This window comes from Poecilia reticulata, chromosome 13 (assembly GCF_904066995.2).
Source record: "Poecilia reticulata chromosome 13, P_reticulata-male-v2, whole genome shotgun sequence".
Taxonomy (NCBI): Eukaryota; Metazoa; Chordata; class Actinopteri; order Cyprinodontiformes; family Poeciliidae; genus Poecilia; species Poecilia reticulata.
Genome location: NC_088842.1, coordinates 34,503,725 through 34,522,324, shown reverse-complemented (window position 1 = coordinate 34,522,324; position 18,600 = coordinate 34,503,725). Strand labels below are relative to the sequence as shown.

General features: G+C 44.1%; 4 protein-coding genes across 6 annotated transcripts in view; 2 read left to right on the top strand and 2 right to left on the bottom strand.

Annotated features, from left to right (window-relative positions):
* Nucleotides 1–92: 92 nt before the first annotated feature.
* Nucleotides 93–2,049, bottom strand: LOC103461610 (olfactory receptor 8A1-like). Its single transcript, XM_008403873.2, has one exon. The coding sequence runs from the start codon at nt 2,031–2,033 to the stop codon at nt 1,119–1,121; it is 915 nt and encodes a 304-aa protein (XP_008402095.2). The 5' UTR covers nt 2,034–2,049; the 3' UTR covers nt 93–1,118.
* A 2,422-nt stretch (nt 2,050–4,471) lies between these two features.
* Nucleotides 4,472–18,600, bottom strand: part of LOC103475284 (olfactory receptor 52K1-like) — a 58,653-nt gene continuing 44,524 nt past the window's right edge. Inside the window, exons 1-2 of one of the 3 annotated variants that reach the window (XM_008426783.2) lie at nt 13,042–13,164; nt 4,472–7,676 (exon numbers count right to left, since the gene is read on the bottom strand). In XM_008426783.2, coding sequence (XP_008425005.2) covers nt 6,704–7,651 — 948 coding nt within the window. In that variant the 5' untranslated portion in view covers nt 7,652–7,676; nt 13,042–13,164 and the 3' untranslated portion in view covers nt 4,472–6,703. Of the gene's footprint in view, nt 7,677–11,557; nt 12,044–13,041; nt 13,165–18,600 lie in introns of those variants that run through there. The other 2 variants (XM_008426785.2, XM_081614341.1) reach the window with 2 other exon arrangements.
* LOC103475313 (olfactory receptor 10A3-like) lies at nt 12,043–13,370 on the top strand. Its single transcript, XM_017308087.2, has one exon. It carries the CDS (start codon nt 12,316–12,318, stop codon nt 13,267–13,269), a length of 954 nt encoding a protein of 317 aa, XP_017163576.1. The 5' UTR covers nt 12,043–12,315; the 3' UTR covers nt 13,270–13,370.
* On the top strand, nt 16,663–17,901 carry LOC103475283 (olfactory receptor 10A3-like). The gene has a single exon (XM_008426781.3). It carries the CDS (start codon nt 16,942–16,944, stop codon nt 17,881–17,883), a length of 942 nt encoding a protein of 313 aa, XP_008425003.2. The 5' UTR covers nt 16,663–16,941; the 3' UTR covers nt 17,884–17,901.

Here is an 18,600-nt window from a genome sequence, read left to right as displayed (position 1 = left end):
AATAAACCAGACTTCAGAGGAGTTTGGAAATTGGGCCAAATTACTTTTTGACTGATTTGCACCAGAATATGTACAGACTAACGTATGAAACAACCCAGAATGATCTGTGGGAATATCACAGTCCAGTATGGATAAACACCAAGAACTGGTGAGGCACAATTAGTCCAAATTAATTAATGTTCATTTATATTACTTCACGTCATATGTGTTCATAATAACCATTTCATAAGCAAAAGAGAAAACTTCATTATTTAAGAGTCATGTTTATTAATGTTTGGTAAAATTACAAAAGGTTCATAATTTCTATCAGCCATCATGGTGACGGACAATTTCATGATTTGGACATAAAGATTCTAATCGTTTTAAACGATATCCTTAAGTCAAAACCAGCTTCGGTTTATTGACAGACTCTGGCTGTTTCAAATTTTGGGAATTATAATTTCAAAGTTCCTTCTACAGAATTCCGAATAAAATCTGGATCAATGGTTTATTCCTTTGCTCAGAAAATGCAGTTAGTAGATGCACCGAACAGGAGCAAATTTTATAATCAGTTCATTTTTAATGATACATTTGAAATATATATATTCAGGTGTAAATTGTGTAAAATGGTGATAAGCAACTTTTTTTTACTGAAGTGTTGCACATATACACACATCTTTCCTCTGTCTCAACAAATATGTCAATATTTTTTACAATTCTTTTATGAAATTTTGATTAACTATGAATGTTTATAATTTGGGTATCTCCGAACATGGTCACTTTTTATAGAATGCCAGATATAGAACAAATAATATTTTCAGGGATTTCTACTGTATTGTGATTGTATTGGATTTTTTAAAACCGAGTCCATATTGTAAAATATGCTGAAATCACAGTTCACATAGTTCCAGATACAGTCATGGTTGTCTGGAAATATCTTTGGGAGATTTAAGTCAAAGTAGGAAATTTTAATAAATTGTTGGAAATGTATTAAATACGTCCTACATCCAAAATGCATCCGGATGGGAAAACCTTTGAGCAGTAAACACTGTCCTGAGTGCGAACGTGAGACCCGTTGATAACAGCTTACAGGTAAACTTTGTTTTGTGATTTTACTTTAAGAAATCTCTATGACGGTTCTAAGGTCTAAAGTTGATCCAGAGGCTGATTCGGGTCCTGATCTGCTTCAGGTTCATGCCATAGATGATGGGGTTGATGATGGGCGGCACCACGAGAAACTCTGCAGCCAGTGCGTTCTGCAGCGCCGGCATGGAGCTGCCACCATAACGAGAGTACAGAGTATCAAACAGCAGTGAGGTAAAGAAGACGAGCAGAGAGACCAGGTGGGGCAGACATGTCTGGGCAAACTTTTTCCGGTCTTCCTGAGAGCGAGCGGCGGATCGGACCAGTTGGACATATGACACTAGGATCACTATGACTTGCACTGAGTGCAGAAACATTAAAGTGATGCCGTACAGATTGCTGGCGGAGGTGTCGGAGCAGGACAGCTTCACCACCTCCCAGTTGGTGCAGAAGATCCGGGGAATGTGGTGGCTGCAGAGCCGAAGTCTGGCCATCAGGCCGAGGCCCACAGCTGTTTCCACTAATGAGAGACACCAGGTGAGCAGCAACAGCAGCGCCACCTTCTGACCAGTCATCAGAACCCAGTAACGCAGCGGCTGGCAGATGGCCAGGTAGCGGTCGTACGCCATGACGGTCAGACTGCTGAGCTGGCAGAAGATATAAGTGTAAGAGATGAACATCTGAGTCAAGCAGCCGGTGTATGTGATGACATGAGCGTCAGCCAGAAGGTCGCTGAGCAGCTTCAGGTAGAAGCTGGACGCTCCGCAGATCCCAGTGAAGCACAGGTTGCACATGAAGACGTACATCGGCTGGTGGAGGGTTTTATCCAGACACACAGTGAGGATGAGGGTGAGGTTCACCAAGACGGTGAAGAGGTACGACGTCAGTGTGAGAGCAAAGTAGATCTGACGGTTGGTCAGCGAGTCGTTCAGACCGTGGAGGACAAACACAATCTGAACGTTCTCATTCATGTCCAGGAGACGCTGACGGTTTCAGAGCCGTAGAACGCTGAAGCAAACCCAACATGTGTCTCTGTGGTCCGAGCAAACCTGCAGCCATACAGAGTCACTCTGCAAACAGAAACACCGTCGTTCTGCAGAAACTACAGCCGAGGAAAATCTAAACTCTTCCTAAAAATCTACTGCAAACGTTTCACACGACAAGTAAAGTTCAACAGACATGCAAGAATCATTCATGATGCAAATATCTTGTTCAGGATCAAACAAAAAAACAGATTTCACTGGTTTTAGAATCTGCTTGTAGAGGGACAGAAAAACAAACCCTTTGCTTTGCTCAGCAGCTTCAATCAAACCAACTTTAGGAAAATCAGTTTCAGTTCAAACAGAATCACTTCACATCAGACCAGTCAGTTCAGAATCGACAGGAGAGCTTCAGTAACGCAGTGAAACTTTGAGTTTATCTGCATTTTCATTGGTTTTTCATGGTTTTAAAGGATTTCTGCTAAAAAGAAAACAGAGTCAAAACATCAGTAAAAACATCCTAATGCAAAGCTGTGAAGAAAAATAATCAAATATGTGACAGAAAACCAGTTCAGTTACATTCAGTCCCTCAGTAACTTCTCCAAACTAAAACAGATTAACAACACAGCAGCTCTGCACATACTGCAGCAGAGCTTCAGCTTTTATTCACCTGAACTCGACAGGTAGACGTCTGACTGAAGCCCCTCCCCCGTCACTGACATCACAATTTACTCCTATCAACAGTTTCAAAGTTTAAACAACTAAATTTTACTGAACAGACTGAAAATGGAGTTTATATGGCAGAAAAAAACCTTACTAATGTTCTCCCAGATGGGACATTAGTAAGGTTTCTCTGGACATGAGAAAGTTTCAGAGTGACGGAGAAAAGTTTGATGAATCCAGGAGGGTCAGCTCTGCTTCCCCATGAGGTCGTTCTGTTTGACCGTACATCAGTTAACGCTGGGCGTTAACTCCCGGATTAAGAACGGCTCGGTTCCGTCTGGAGACAGAAAATATGCTGGCTGTCGATGAAGACCACCACAGACGCTCCTTTAATAAACCTTTGGTTCATCAGTGCTGTACTTCTCGTCTCCAGGTCCAGCTGTCCGTATTGGTCCCCTGATCAACACCTTCGTTCTCAGATTTTCAGTCGCGCTTTATAAGATGCTGAAAGTCATTTTTCAGGATTTCTGATTTTTTTTTTTGTTTGGCCAGATCTTTAGTGGGATTATGTTCTCTGTTATATCACTGAGACATTCAGAAAGCAGAGCCTTCATTCTCATCCTTCCATCCATTTTCTTCCGCTTATCCGGGGTCGGGTCGCGGGGGCAGCAGCTTCAGAAGGGAGGCCCAGACTTCCCTCTCCATCCACTTCTTCCAGCTCCTCCAGGAATCCCAAGGCGTTCCCAGGCCAGCCGAGAGACATCGTCCCTCCAGCGTGTCCTGGGTCTTCCCCGAGGCCTCCTCCCGGTGGGACGCGCCCGGAACACCTCACCAGGGAGGCGTCCAGGAGGCATCCTGACCAGATGCCCGAGCCTCAACTGGCTCCTCTCGACGTGGAGGAGCAGCGGCTCTACTCTGAGTCCCTCCCGGATGACCGAGCTTCTCTCTCTAAGGGAGAGCCCAGCCACCCTGCGGAGGAGGAAACCCATTTGGGCCGCTTGTACCCGTGATCTCGTTCTTTCGGTCATGACCCAAAGCTCATGACCATAGATGAGGGTGGGAACGTAGATCGACCGGTAAATTGAGAGCTTCGCTTTTTGGCTCAGCTCTCTCTTCACCACGACGGACCGGTACAGGGCCCGCTTCACGGCAGACGCTGCCCCAATCTGCCTGTCGATCTCCCGCTCCCTTCTTCCCTCATTCCTGAACAAGATCCCCAGATACTTAAACTCCTCCACTTGAGGCAGGACGACCCCCCTGACCCGGAGAAGGCACTCTACCCTTTTCCGGCTCAAGACCATGGCCTCAGATTTGGAGGCACCGAGCCTCATCCAGGCCGCGAACCACTCCAGCGAGAGCTGCAGATCACGTTCCGATGAAGCCAACAGGACCACATCATCCGCAAAAAGCAGAGATGCGATCCTAAGGCCACCAAAACGGATCCCCTCAACACCTCGGCTGGTCTAGAGATTCTGTCCATAAAAGTAATGAACAGAATTGGTGACAAAGGGCAGCCTTGGCGGAGTCCAACTCTCACCGGAAACGAGCCCGACTTACTGCCGGCAATGCGGACCAGACTCTGACACCGGTCTGGTCCGGTGTCAGACCAGAAAGTTTGACACCGTCAGAACCCTCCTCCCAGAACCCTCCAGGACCTGCTGAGGATGTAGAGCTGGTCCAGTGTTCCACGACCAGGACGAAAACCAGAACCAATCCCCAGAATCTTTATAAACACTTTATAAAGATTAATTACACGCAGATTGAACTGATGTTTTCAAGACTTTATTGACATGATAATTCTCTGCTTTCAGCAAATGAACAGTAAACAAAAAATTTTCACACATCAATTAAAACATGTTTAAAACAGAATTGTGTTATTCATGAAAAGCATGTTTAATTTCTACTGTTATTTTCTAAATGTAAAATGATAATGAGTGGATGGGCGGTTCTGTCACTAACTCCCAAAGTGAAGGCCGTCTTTCCATTTCTTTAAAATTATATTGAGTTTCTTAATTTCACTGACCAAGTTCTGCTGGCTCCTCCTCTTTTTAGCATCCACACATCAAACTTAACGTCACTAACCCACCTGGCTCTGATTCCCCTCAGTGACCTCTGACACCGCCCGTCTTCTCCCAGAATGCATCTGGTCCCCTGGCAGTACGATACGACCGGACCATCAACAGAAAACTAACAAAAAACAGAAAAATTTAATACAGTGGTCTGAAATCAAACCTGATTCATGAACTATTGGAAACTGAGTCACTTAAACTGGTGCTGATAAACAGAAGATCACGATCAGCAAAATGATTATTAGTTATTGATTTCATCACTCAGCAGGATATTAAGGTTGTTCCCGACAGAAACATGGTTGGATGACAATAAAACATCACCTGTACTAAATAAATCAGCGCCTCCTCATAACATTTTCTAAGTGAGAACAGAAAACGGCACTGCTGCCATGTCAGGATTTAATCCAGATAAAAGGCTATAAACAAACTGACATAAACTTCAGATGAAACCAAAATGTGTGAAAAATTTCTCCACCGACTTTAATGAGCTTTTATATGCATTGATTATGACTGTTTAATAATTGTAGAAGATTTGAACATCCATGTTGACGAGCCTGAAGACAGAGGGGCAAAAACTCTGTGACGTTCTTGATGATGCTGGTTTGACTCAACATGTCAAACAGCCAACACACGTCAGTGAGGGCCTGAATATTTCCAGTGTCTCTGTAGCTGATGTCGCCCTGTCTGATCATTCCTGTTAACTTTGAAAGTACAATCAACATCGACTCACTTAGTAAAATTAGTCCAGTTTTCCAGACAATTCAGCAGAAACCTGTAATCAGATCAACTCTTCCAACTCAACATGGGCTGGTGGAGAACCTCCTTTCTAGACTTTCAGGTCTCACCCAACATGCTTTTGGGCGCTCAGGAGAGAAATGGGTGATCCATTTTCTCTTTAAAGGTAAGAAACATCAGTTCAGGTGATGAAACGTCAGATGGGCCGTCCTGGCCTTGATCAGACAAGGCTGCCTATCAGCTTCCAGAAAATCCGATGGACTGCAGGAGATGCTGGAGGATCGGCGGAGTGAAGCCCACACCAGCTTTGTTTCCATTTGAAACCTATTTGGGAGCAGTGAGTCTCTGTCCTTCTACAGTGTTTGCTGGGACAGTGATCTTATTGTTGTTCTGTGTCTGAGGCCTGACGTTAACAGTGATCAAAAGATTAGCAGCAAAAAATCATTTCCCAGCTTGATTAAAACCCCTTAACATGCACTGGAACGCCCACATGCCGTTTTTCCATTGTATTTTCCAGGTCTGAGAGTTAAGAGAATAAGCACGACTCCATTCTGTCTGAAACGATGATGACATTCCCAAAAGACCTTGTGGTTGTCAATGAAGGTCACTGAGCTGGCAGAGATTTTTCTGAATTTCGTTTGGCCATTAGCTCCAGTGTGTATGATTAGATTCTCAATGTTCGGCCGATCAGAGGTTAGTGGGATTATTTTCTTGGCGTCACTCAGAATGTAGAGAACCTTCATTCTCTCCAAAACAGTAGATTCCTTTTACCTACAATAAGACCTTTTGGCATAGATTTTGGTTTCTGGGTCACTTTGGGAGAAAGCTGGTTGATGTTTGGAGGCCAGATGTCTGTTGTAGTCAAACCTTTTTCAGTGGTTTCCAGTTGGACACATGATGGGATGTGTTACGTCTCGAGCTGGCTGATGAGTCTTTGGTACCAGGATGAAGGATAATGTAATCTCCAGCTGCTTGGTGACTTTTTTTTGGTGCAGCTGGTGGAAATGAGGTGACGTCTCTGTTCAATGCCGGCCCCGTTGTATCGTTTAGGTTGTTCCCGTTAGACGTCCAGTCAGATCTGATGGATGAGATTTATTTTTCGGTTTAGCTCTGAGGCAGTTCCAGGAGTGTGAGCTGCTTGATCAGGGGCTCAGAGGATTTTTATTTTGGAACAACTGGAGGTGGAAGTGGTTTCTAATGGTAGGGAAGGACCTGGACGAAGTGTTTCCAGTGCGTCAGTGTGTTGAGAATGTGCTGCCTGATCTCAGTGGTTCTAATGCCGTAGATGATCGGGTTGAAGCAGCTCGGGAACAACAGGTACATGGTGCTGAAGAAAACCCGGACGGCTTCAGGAAGTCCGCTTTTAACTCGATATGACAGGAAAGCAATGAGAGCTAAGGTCAGACTGAAGGTGAGGACCATGATGTGAGTGATGCAGGTGTGCAGTGCTTTCACACCAGAGCTGCTGGATCTCAACACAGAGCTGAATATCGCAATGTAAGAAGCAGCGATGACAAAGAAGTCAAAAACAGGAATGAAGAAAATAGCCATCAGTCCAGCCAGGTTGTTGATGGCGGTGGATCCACAGGCCAGCTCCACCAAGGCCATGTGCTCACAGAAACAGTGGTTCATCACATTCCTGCAGAACGACAGCTTTCCTGCCAAACTCACAAACAGAGAGATGAGGAGCATGTTTCTGACAACCAGCGGGACGATAAACTTCAGGAATCTCTGCAGCGCCATCAGTTCATGGTAGTGAAGTGGCGTACAAATAGCAAAGTATCGATCCAGAGCCATCCACACCAGGAAGGTGGTCTGAAACGCTCCAAAGAAGTGAATAAAGTGCATCTGAACCAGGCAGCCAATCAGAGAAATTCCCTTCCAGTCAAACAGGAAGCTGAGCAACATGTTGGGAACAAAGAACACTGGGAGGCAGAGATCAACACAAGCCATGCCGGCGATGAGGATGCTCATAGGCTGATGAAGGCTCCTCTGAGAAACGACGACATAAACCAGCAGGGAGTTGGCCAGCAGAGCCACGATGAACATGAGGAGGAACGGGACGAAGAGGACCGGCCTCAGGTCGCCCAGTTCTGCAAAACCGTTCAGGATAAAGTGCTGCTGTGAAGAGACGTTCTGCATCGTTCAAAGCTTTCATTCAGCCAATCTGCAACGAAATGAAGAACAAAGCAGAGATGACAAAAACATGTTTGTTTCCCAACCTGAAGATACAAAATTACAAAAGAAAACACAGAATAATTGTGCAGAAAAAAATCAACATCCATTAATTTATGTCAGGTTGAAATATATTATGTGTTTGGTCATAATCATAAAGTACAAAAATGGAAAACCCCTTATGATGAACAAAACCTTTGGAGTCAGTGTTCCCTCGCATAAACGTGGGTCACCGGGGCCCCACTCTGGAGCCAGGGCTGGAAGTGGGGCACATGGGCGAACGCCTGGTGGCCAGGCTTTTACCCACGGAGCCCGGCCGGGCACAGTCCAAAGAGGAGACATGGGTTCCCCTTCCCATGGGCTCACTACTTATAGGAGGGCCCAAAGGGGTCAGGTGCAGTGTGGAATGGGTGGTGGCCGAGGGCAGGAACCTTGGCGATGTGATCCTTGGTTACAGAAGCTGGCTCTTGGGATGTGGAATATCATGTCTCTGGTTGGGAAGGAGCCTGAACTAGTGTGCGAGGCTGAGAGGTTTCGGATAGAAAGAGTCGGCCTCCCCTTAACGCAAGGCTCTGGTTCTGGAACCAGTCTCATTGAGAGGAGCTGGACGTACTTCCAGTCTAGAGTTGCCCATGGTGAGAGGTTCCGGGCAGGAGTGGGCATACCTGTTGCCTCCATCTTGGTGCCTGTATGTTGGGGTTAACCCCGGTGAACGAGAGGGCAGCCTCCCTCCACTTACACGTGGGGGGATGGGCTCTGTCATTTGTGTTTACGCGCCAAGCAACAGTTCAGATTACCCACACTTATTGGAGTCTTTGGAGTTGGTACTGGACAGTGTCCCTCCTAGGGACTCCCTTGTTCTGCCTGGGGACTTTAACGCTCACTTGGGCAATGGCAGTGAGAACCGGAGGGTCATGGTTGGGAGGAACGGCCCCCCTGAAATGAACTCAAGTGGTGTTCTGTTGTTGGACTTCTGTGCTCGTCACGGATTGTCCATCACGAACACCATGTTCAGGCATAACGGTGTCCATATGTGCACTTGGCACCAGGACACCCTAGGCAGCAGTTCGTTGATCGACTTTGTCATCGTTTCATCGGATCTGCGGCCATATGTCTTGGACACGAGGGTGAAGAGAGGTGAGGAGCTGTCCACTGACTACTACCTGGTGGTGAGTTGGTTCCGGTGGTGGGGGAGGAAGCCTGTCAGACCTGGCAGGCCCAAATGTGTTGCGAGGATCTGCTGGGAAAGTCTTGCATCCTCTCCTGTAAGGCGGAGCTTTAACTCCCATCTCCAGCAGAACTTTGAACACGTTCTGGGTGAGGTGGGGGATACTGAGTCCGAGTGGACCGTGTTCCGTGCCTCCATTGTCGAGGCGGCTTATCGGAGCTGTGGCCGTAAGGTTGTCTGTGCCCTCAAACCCGTTGGTGGACACCTTCAGTGATGGATACTGTCAGGCTGAAGAAAGAGTCCTATCGGGCCTCCATGTCCATCAGAGACCCCGGAAACAGCTAATGGGTTACAGCAGTCCAAATGGAATGCGGCTCAGGTGGTCGCTGAGGCAAAAACTTGGGCATGGGAGGAGCTTGGAGAGGCCATGGAGAAAGACTTCCGAACGGCTTCGAGGAGATTCTGGTCCACCATCCTGCGTCTCAGGAGGGGGAAACAGTGCAGCACCAACACTGTTTATAGTGGGGATGGTGTGCTGCTGACCTCGACTCGGGACCTTGTGGGCCGATGGACAGAATATTTCGAAGACCTCCTCAATCCCATCAACACGCCTTCCATTGAGGAAGCTGAGCCTGGGGACTCTGGGTCGGGCTGCAGAGTGGTTAAAGGGCTCCTCGGTGGCAGGGCCACGGGGTGGATGAGATTCGCTCAGACTTTCTTAAAGCTCTGGAGGTTGTAGGGTTGTGTTGGCTGATATCGCATGGACATCGAGGGCAGTTCCCCTGGATTGGCAGGAGAGTGTGGTCCAATTACAGAGGGGTCACACTCTTAAGCCTCCCTGGTAAGGTCTATTCAGGGGTCCTGGAGAGATCAACACAAACACTGGTTTGTGATGTTTTATTACAAAATGCGCCACATTATTATGTTATATTTTAAAGAGAAACCTTTGCATAGCAAAATGTAACAGTGACCAACATTATGCATCAATTATTACATTATGCTGTTTTACTATATTTTAAAGTCAGATTTTTTTACATTTTTATTTCATGGGGTGGTATTACTGAAATGGTTTTTATAACTCAAACACTGTCCTTTCCTTGACTTCACATTGAGATCAGTTCAGTTCATTTTGTTGTAAATCATCAGAAATATCATCTGAATGAGTTTCAAAAGAAAAAAAACATCTAATTTACATATGGAGGTAAAAACTAAATGCAGTTTGGACATAAAGAGTAATTCAGGTTCATGTCACATTGACTGCATCAAGAAACTGACTTCTTGAAAACCCACTGCTAAACATCAGCTAATGAAATAAAAATACCTCAAACATTTTTTGTACAAATATTCTGCTTGTTTTTTCAGGGTTTTCCATGTAAAATGAATAACCAACATTTTAGCTGTCCTGCAATAACAGCTCTGGAATACATTTCCCTATCATGAACATAGTAATAGAGCCGCTCAAAGAGGAAGGAAAGTTGGTCTAAAGTTGAACTAAATGAGGGATTTTGTCAGTTTCTTGGATAAACAATGACAGAATCCTTCTTGAACAATCAGAGAAACAGCAGAGCTCTCTGCTCCTTCTGCACGTCGTCGGCTTTATGTGAGACAGAACCAGCAGAGAAACAATAAATTACTCTGTTGGTTCTTCAGAATAAAACTGCAGAAGAAACGCTGTGAAAGACAAAAATCCTGGTGAGGATGAGATACATTTAACTCACAGAAAAATGATGTTCTGCCTCAGTGACTCAGTATCAGCAGCAGATCCTTAAACATGGGAACTAAAACCTCAGCAGCAACAAACATACACAACATTTATAACATGAGATTAGTTCATAAACAGAGATTGTCTCTGTATGTTTCAGGCATGAATTATAAACCAATTCCTTAGAATTATTTGAAAATATTCTTTGTTAAAGAGAAGTTAAATAATCAAACCAAACACTTGCTGAGGACATCCATGAATCTGGAAGAACAGGAAAATAAAGAAAAGTTGAGGCAGCACAAAGAGAGCGATCCTTTTTCTGAGAGCAAATATTAAACATCAGTCACAAGATACAAAATTGGCCCCATTAAATGTTTTCCTGTTTAAAGTTAAAGCATCAGAATCATGTAATTAGGAACCTGAATCATTCACATCAACAACCAGAGCAAAAGGTGGAGATGGAAACCTTCATCAGGTGGAACTGGAGGAGCTGCAGACGGAAACCTGCAGGCTGTTGGACCAGAGAGACGATCTGCTGGCTGAACCGCCGACGCTTCGTCTTTATACCTTCAGCCTGAAGCTGCTGGAGGCTGGAAACGCCCCCAGTGCTCGGGTTTTACCTCAGAAAGTAAAAAATACACTAAAATAATTGGACACTGTAATCTGTTCATTGTTAACCAATGACATCGAAATTATTTTACTATTTTTTCCTCTTTCTTCTTATTTCCATTTGCTTGATTCTCTTCTTGTGTCCAATTAGCTGTAATCAGACTGAAGCCAGTTGGAAGCTGATTTCTCTTCCTGTTCTTCATCAGAAAATCTGAAACTTTAACGTGACCTGGGTGTTTTAACTGCAACAAGTTTAAACCATCACAAGCTTTAAAAACATCTGTTTGCATGTCAGATGTTGTACATTAACTGCAGTTCTCATTTTAAACAGCAGGGGTCGCTTCAGAAAGCAGGTTTAACAAACTGAGTGGAAGGAAGACCTGAATAAACTCACCTGTGATACTCGGGGTTTTCAGTTTCAGGTAACTCAGCTCAGACCTGATCAATGGAGCAGATTCACCATGGCAACAGGGGGAGATTAAACCTGAAATCCACATTTCTCACCACTGGAGTCAGAAATTTTAATGACGACATAAGAAGAATATCAAAACATATTTAATCAGGAAAAAAATTATAAAAACAATAAACAGTAATAATATTTGCTGCTACAAAATATTGAGTTAATTTCCATGATTTTTTTCCTGAAATTTTCTGAGATTAATCTCAGAATTTTTGAGTTTTTTGGTGGAAATTAACTTTTTTTTTATCTAAATTGTCCCTAACGCACCGTCACACAGAATACATTAAACATTGACTCGTCTTAAATGTGCTACAGAGAGAAACCGGCCTTTCCTTTAGTAAAGTTACAGAAACACAAAATGGTTTCATTCCTTAATGTTGCGTTGCTCTGGGCAACCAGAGAACAACATGGACCTGGTCGTCATTCAGCGTGAGAGGAAATAAAAAGCTGCAGGCGTTGCAGCAGCCGACAGTTAGACTGAGGTCCAGCTCACCTGGACGGATCCTCATTCACTAAATGAGTCAAAACACAGGAGTTCAGCTCATGATGCTGCTTCTCAGTTTTTAACTTGCTCTTTTTCCAGCTTTACAGAATTTGTAAGATTTTAGATTTGTTTGTTCTCATTATACAAAGGACATAGTTAGACTTATAATTCATCAATTTCTTTTCCTTGCCTTCTCACTGAATGAGCCATGCTGAACTCCACTTCTTCAGCTCTGACGTATTTCATTCTCGGAGCGTATGTGGACGTTGGAAGATGGCGGTACTTGTGCTTCCTGGTAACTGCGGTATTATACCTGATAATTGTTGCGGTCAACGTCCTGCTGATCGCGGTGATCTGTGTGAACCGGAGCTTACATGAACCCATGTTCCTGCTCCTCTGCAGCCTGTTTGTGAACGAACTGTACGGCAGCTCAGGCTTGTTCCCCTTCCTGCTGGTCCAGATCCTCTCTGACGTTCACAGGGTTTCAGCTCCGCTCTGCTTCCTGCAGATCTTCTGTCTTTACTCTTACGTAAATACTGAGTTTTGTACTTTAGCCGTCATGTCTTATGACCGGTACCTCGCCATCTGCTGTCCTCTCCAGTACCACGCCGTGATGACGCATCATAAAGTAGCAGTTGTGATTATTCTGACCTGGCTGTACTCCTTTGTGAAGTTTCTCATCACTCTGCTGCTGACCGTCCGCCTGACTCTGTGTGGAAACGTGTTGAACAGCACGTTTTGCCGTAACTACCTGGTTGTGAACTTGGCGTGTTCCGACACCAGCGTGAACAACGTCTACGGACTGTTTGGTACTGTAATCACAGTTCTGGTCCCGCTGCTGCCCATCCTCTATTCCTACACTAAAATCCTCAGCGTTGTTCTGTCCGGCTCCAAACGGACCAGGCAGAAAGCCGTCAACACCTGCATGCCTCACCTGGCTTCACTCCTCAACTTCTCCTTCGGCTGTTTGTTTGAAAGCCTTCAGAGCCGATTCGACATGGTCTCCATACCCAACGGGCTGCAGATCGTCATGTCTCTGTACTTTGTGATTCTTCAGTCTCTTCTCAATCCCATCATGTATGGAATCAACCTGACAAAAATAAGAAATGCATGTAAACAGCTGTTCAGTAATAGTTTAGTGGATGATAAACTACTTGCATAAATGTAAATGGCTGTAAATATTCTGCGTTTTTAGCCTTTAGCAATAAAATTAAAATACTGAACGAATGTTTCAGATTCCTTTTTGTGATGACGAATGACTGAACTTTAGATGTGGGTCCAATAAAACCAAACTAAAACTGCCGATGGAAACTTTAAAAAACTTAATTAAAATCCATGTTTTACTGAAACATTTTCCATGAGTGTTAAGCAGTTTGATGTGAATAATGAGACAAAAAATTCCACACCTGCCTTGGATCAGGACAGAAATTTCTTAAGTTCGTCTGGAGGACCGGGTTGGTGGTTTTCTTCTTCTGGTGTTTTAAAACCAGAAGACACCGCAGAGCTGACAGACGGAATGTTTTCTCCATTAACCGTTTCTGAAACAATCTACTTCATCTGACCGAGCAAAATGCACATCAACCGAAGAGAAAAGATATTCTCACTTTAGTTCAGGCTTCTGTCTGACAGGCCTGACAAAACACAAAACTTCATAAAATTCATCTCAACTAGCAAATGACGTCATCTTTACATAACTGTATTAGAATTTTTGAAAAGAAAAAACCCTTCTTAAAAATTAAAAGCTGTGAAATTTTGACATTTCCAGTTTTATTTGAAATCAGTTTCCAAAAATAATCTTGGTATGTTGCTAGGCAACAAAGCTTTTTGATTAGTAATCTTATCATAGTCTTGTATTTCTTTTAATTAATGTCCATTCTTTGTTTTTCACATTCAGTTGTCTACGATTCCTTGCATTGCTGTAGTGTTTGGTTTTTATCTTTATTCAGCTCTTTTTAGTGGTGGTTTAGTTTTTGGCGGTTCCCCGTTTCAGATCTGCTTCGATACACCTGAGCCAGTCAAGCTCTGAGTCAGGTTGGTCCATGCTGTATTATTTTAGATTCATTACTAAACTTTTTGCAAGAAGATGGATGGATATTTATTCAGCTCTACTGGTCAAGACCAAGAGATGCTGTGTCATCTCTGGACGTTCTCTTCCTCATAGCTTCTCAGAGTTTGTGGAAAACAGATTCTGTCCAAACCCGCTTAAACCTGGGGAGATATCCTAAATCTTATATTACAGCAGCTAATAAACCTCGTTGTGCAGAATGACAGAACACATTTTAGTTGGGACGTGAAGATAACTGCAGGAAATGAAATGCTTATGTTTACTGTAGTGTGAAATGTAGAAATCATTTCTGGGTTCAGGCAGTTCATCTAATATTCACGTTTGTGAGGAAGCGGGTCAAAGGCGTACAGGTACAGGGAGAACGTACGAACTCACCAACGTCGCCTCAGAGCTCGAACCCAGAACAGTTTTCTGTTTTTCTTTAGGGGAACAGAGCTAACCACCAGACCACCGTTCAGCTCTATCTGCACCGACCCGACGGGAAAAAGGCCTAATGTGAATAATTTAGGGTGCATCATTCATAATCCGGTGTAAACAAACTCCAGTCCATTTTTACAAACTCCGGTCCGTTTGGTGAGGTGTCAACATTAATCGACCTCTGACCTCTGGACCTCTGGTCCTCCAAACCTCAGTTTGGGTTCAGCTGAAGTGAACTCTGGTTCAGTTTGATATGTGAACGGCAAGCGGACCGCAGACCGCTCCAAAAGCAGGAAGTGGACTGCAACGCAAGGAAATCTGGGATACCACAACCAGAGCTAAAGTGCTAGCCTAGCGCTAGCAGGAGAAATGGTCTTTAGCCTAAAGAGAAATCCTACAGCCGCTAAAATCCTCCATCTTGTTTCCACCTGGTGAAACAGGAAGTTGCTCTCTGTGTCTTCAGAGGTTTTTGTGTCGTTTCCTTCAGTGGTTCTTGGTGCAGCGCCCCCACAGGCCAGGAGGGGAACAGGTTGGTTTGACTCAGAACCACAACAGCTGGAGGTGGAGCAGATGGTGGAGTTCTGGTCCCAACAGAACCGGGTCAACTGGACCATCAGGTGGAAACAGCCTTAGAAAAGGAGGCAGTGAATGTTTTCATATTTTCATGAATCTTCTGATTAATTTGAGATGATACGATGTCACCCAGTGACTGAAGCTGTTTGAAAACCAGAGTGTTCAGTTACTGTGAGAAACTGATTCTTTCCATTTGGACACGGTCAGAGTTTCTGTAACTTTCCTGGCACATTAAACATCAGATCTTTCCACTCTGAGCTGCTGGGTCTCAGTCGGAGGTCACTGGTGTGATTGCATCATGTTTACTGCGTCATCTCACCCTAACGAGCCCCAGCAGGGCTGGTGGCTCCCAGAGGATGCTGCCCATGAGGCGCTTTGGACACCAACAGGACAATTAGCAGCAAGAGAGGACACTCTGTCGTCCCCCTGGGCCCCGCGGGGCGGCTTCAGGACATTCAGGACCAGTTTATCCTCCCGGGTCCGGAGCGGACTCACGGTCTGAGGAAACACTTTTGTTAAAAAAAACACAGAAATTTATCAGAAAAATTTAATCAAACCGTTTTTCAGGAATATTTAATTCATCTCATTTTCATCAGACATCAGAAAGTCTCCATCTAAACCAGGAGTTTTCAGTTAAACTCATCCAGTTCCCAGTTACTAACATTTCCTCCCAGTTAAAGATCCGAACAAAAGTCAAACTTTTGTCTTTCATGGTCTTATGTTCACAACTTCTCTGTAAATCTGCACTTTTTAAAGAAGAACCAGCTATATTATAAAAAAAACCCTGAGAGTAGAAAACATCTTAAAGTACAAACAGAGCCTAAAAACACTTGTTTCTAAATACAAAGATAAAAAACAATAACATCCTTGTAAAACATTAAATAAAAATCAACTTTTTTAGGTGGGGATAAAGAGAGTTTGTCCTTTTTGATTGAAAAGCCCAAAATCTGGACTCAGACCTGAACCTTCAGAGCCACATAAAGACAGTCACAAAGTCGGCCTTCCGTCACCTGAAGAACGTCTCCAGGATTAGAGGACTAAAGTCTCCTCCAGGTATTTATCTTTAATCAGACTGATTACATTGACTGGTTAAAAACTTCACCAGAGGAAACTTCACAAGTTTTAGAGAAAGAAGGTAAACGATGCCACATTCATTTAAAATCTATAGATAAAACTGAAGATACGTTTTCCATTGGAGATTCTACAGCAGTTTGTGGATGTGGATTAAAAAACACAGAGGATCAGTGGGGACAGAGTGAACCTCCATCCTCCAAAATGTAAAGTTAGTGTTGAAGAATTTGTTCAAAAACCCACCTGAGGAACGATTGTTTCTCCAGGCAGGAGAAACTCTGATGACATCGTTACCAAGAAAGACTTTCCACTAACTTCCAAATTGTATTTGGAAGTTCTGGAAGTTGATCCAACATGATCCATGTTGGATATTAGCCCAGGCTAGAAGTTCATCCAAACTTTCTGGATGCTTTCTGACCTGCTGTAACACGTGTGCAATCTTTGAGACGTTTTGGTCTCCACGCCCCCTCCTGGTTGTCAGTCAGAGCCGGTGTGTAGCAGAGTGTGTGTTTTACTACAAACTGAAGCTCTTAAAAGCAGCAGAGCAGAACCTGAAGCCGCAGTCTGAAGCAGCTGCAGGAAACCAGTTGAAGGATGTAAAGTTCACTGGAACGGGGAGGAATGAAAAGTATCTGCATGTTTTCACGGTTCTGAATAATTTTCCTGCACCTGAAGTCTTTATCTCACAAAAACTGATTGTTATTAAGGATGAATGTTTCCCAGGTTTCATATTTCACTCTGAGCGCCTACTTTGACATCGGCCCATTTAAGTACGTCGTCTTCCTGGTTATCATGTGTGTTTATATGTTCATCATTGGCTCCAACGTCCTGCTGACCGCGGTGATCTGTGTGAACCGGAGCTTACATGAACCCATGTTCCTGCTCCTCTGCAGCCTGTTTGTGAACGAACTATACGGCAGCTCATCGCTGTTCCCCTTCCTGCTGGTCCAGATCCTCTCTGACGTTCACTCCGTTTCTGTTCCGTTCTGCTTCCTGCAGATCTTCTGTCTCTACATGTATGCGAACGTTGAGTTTTACAACCTAGCCGTCATGTCTTATGACCGATATCTGGCCATCTGCCACCCTCTGCACTACGGCACACAGATGCAGATGAGCAAAGTCAGCAGGCTGGTTGTGTTTTCTTGGTTCATTCCTCTGCTGAACATAATTGTGATGATTTCACTGAACGCGTCCTCTGGGCTGTGTGGAAACGTAATCGATAGAGTTTTCTGTGCCAATTATTATGTGACCAAGCTGCTGTGCAGCGGAGCGACGGCCAGTAACGTCTACGGACTGGTCTACACCTTCTCCGTGCTCCTCAGCCTCGCCGCTCTCATCCTCTACACCTACGTGAGGATCCTGAAAGTTTGTTTTTCTGGATCCAAACAGACGCGGCAGAAAGCCGTCAGCACCTGCTCGCCTCACCTGGTGTCGGTCCTGAACTTCTCCTTCGGTTCTTTCTTTGAGATTCTGCAGAGCAGGTTTGACTTGAGCACACTCCCTGCTGCCCTGCGTATTGTTTTATCTCTGTACTTTGTCACCTGCCAGCCATTTTTTAACCCGCTTGTGTACGGGCTAAAACTGAGAAAAATACGTCTGGCTTGTAAAACTCTCTTCTTTCATCGTAGAAAACCTGCTTCGAGATTTTAAGCAAATTTTAAAGCTTTGTAAACCAGAATGTTAAATAAATAATCTTCTGTGTTCGTGTTAACTTGTGTTTTGGTTGTTTTTTAAACAACGATGTTATATAATAAAGTGTAATAAAACCAACCTACACTATGAAGGAATGAATCTCATCTGAAAACAAAAATCATAACCTTCGTGGCAGCATGAAAACGATTTTATTTCTTAAGAGTTGGAATTAAAATTAACATGAATAATAAAGCAACATTTTCAGAGGCAAACTTTGAATCCCTCTAATAATTTGATAATGATTTTTCTCATGACACAAGAGGCAAAACCCTGAACCTAAATGGAAATGAGGTCAATCTGTGTGAACAGTAAGAAGATCCTCCAGCAGCATTTCTGTTCTCTGACGTTTGTTGATGTTTGGATTTTAGGAAACAGACGACTGGTGGAGGGCGGAGGGTGAAGTGGAGCTGCAACAATGTGCGACAGTTTTCAAAGTATTGGAATATTTTCCTAAATGTCTTTCTCTATGAAGGCCCAACTGGCTGGACGGCTCACGAAGCATTACACAAAAATCACCAAACATAAAAAATAACATTGAATTAGGCCAGTTTGTTTCTTGGCCTCTGAATGTCCGTTCAAACTCCGGACATGTTTGTCCAGAGTTTGTCTCCTCGCCGCCCTGCATGTTTCAGGTGTTTCCCTGCTTTAACATGCCTGATTCAGCTGATTCCACCT

Bases quoted from the DNA above. Each gene is read 5' to 3' on its own strand.
- LOC103461610 (XM_008403873.2), bottom strand. From the start codon at position 2,033: ATGAATGAGAACGTTCAGATTGTGTTTGTCCTCCACGGTCTGAACGAC.
- LOC103475313 (XM_017308087.2), top strand. From the start codon at position 12,316: ATGCTGAACTCCACTTCTTCAGCTCTGACGTATTTCATTCTCGGAGCG.
- LOC103475283 (XM_008426781.3), top strand. From the start codon at position 16,942: ATGAATGTTTCCCAGGTTTCATATTTCACTCTGAGCGCCTACTTTGAC.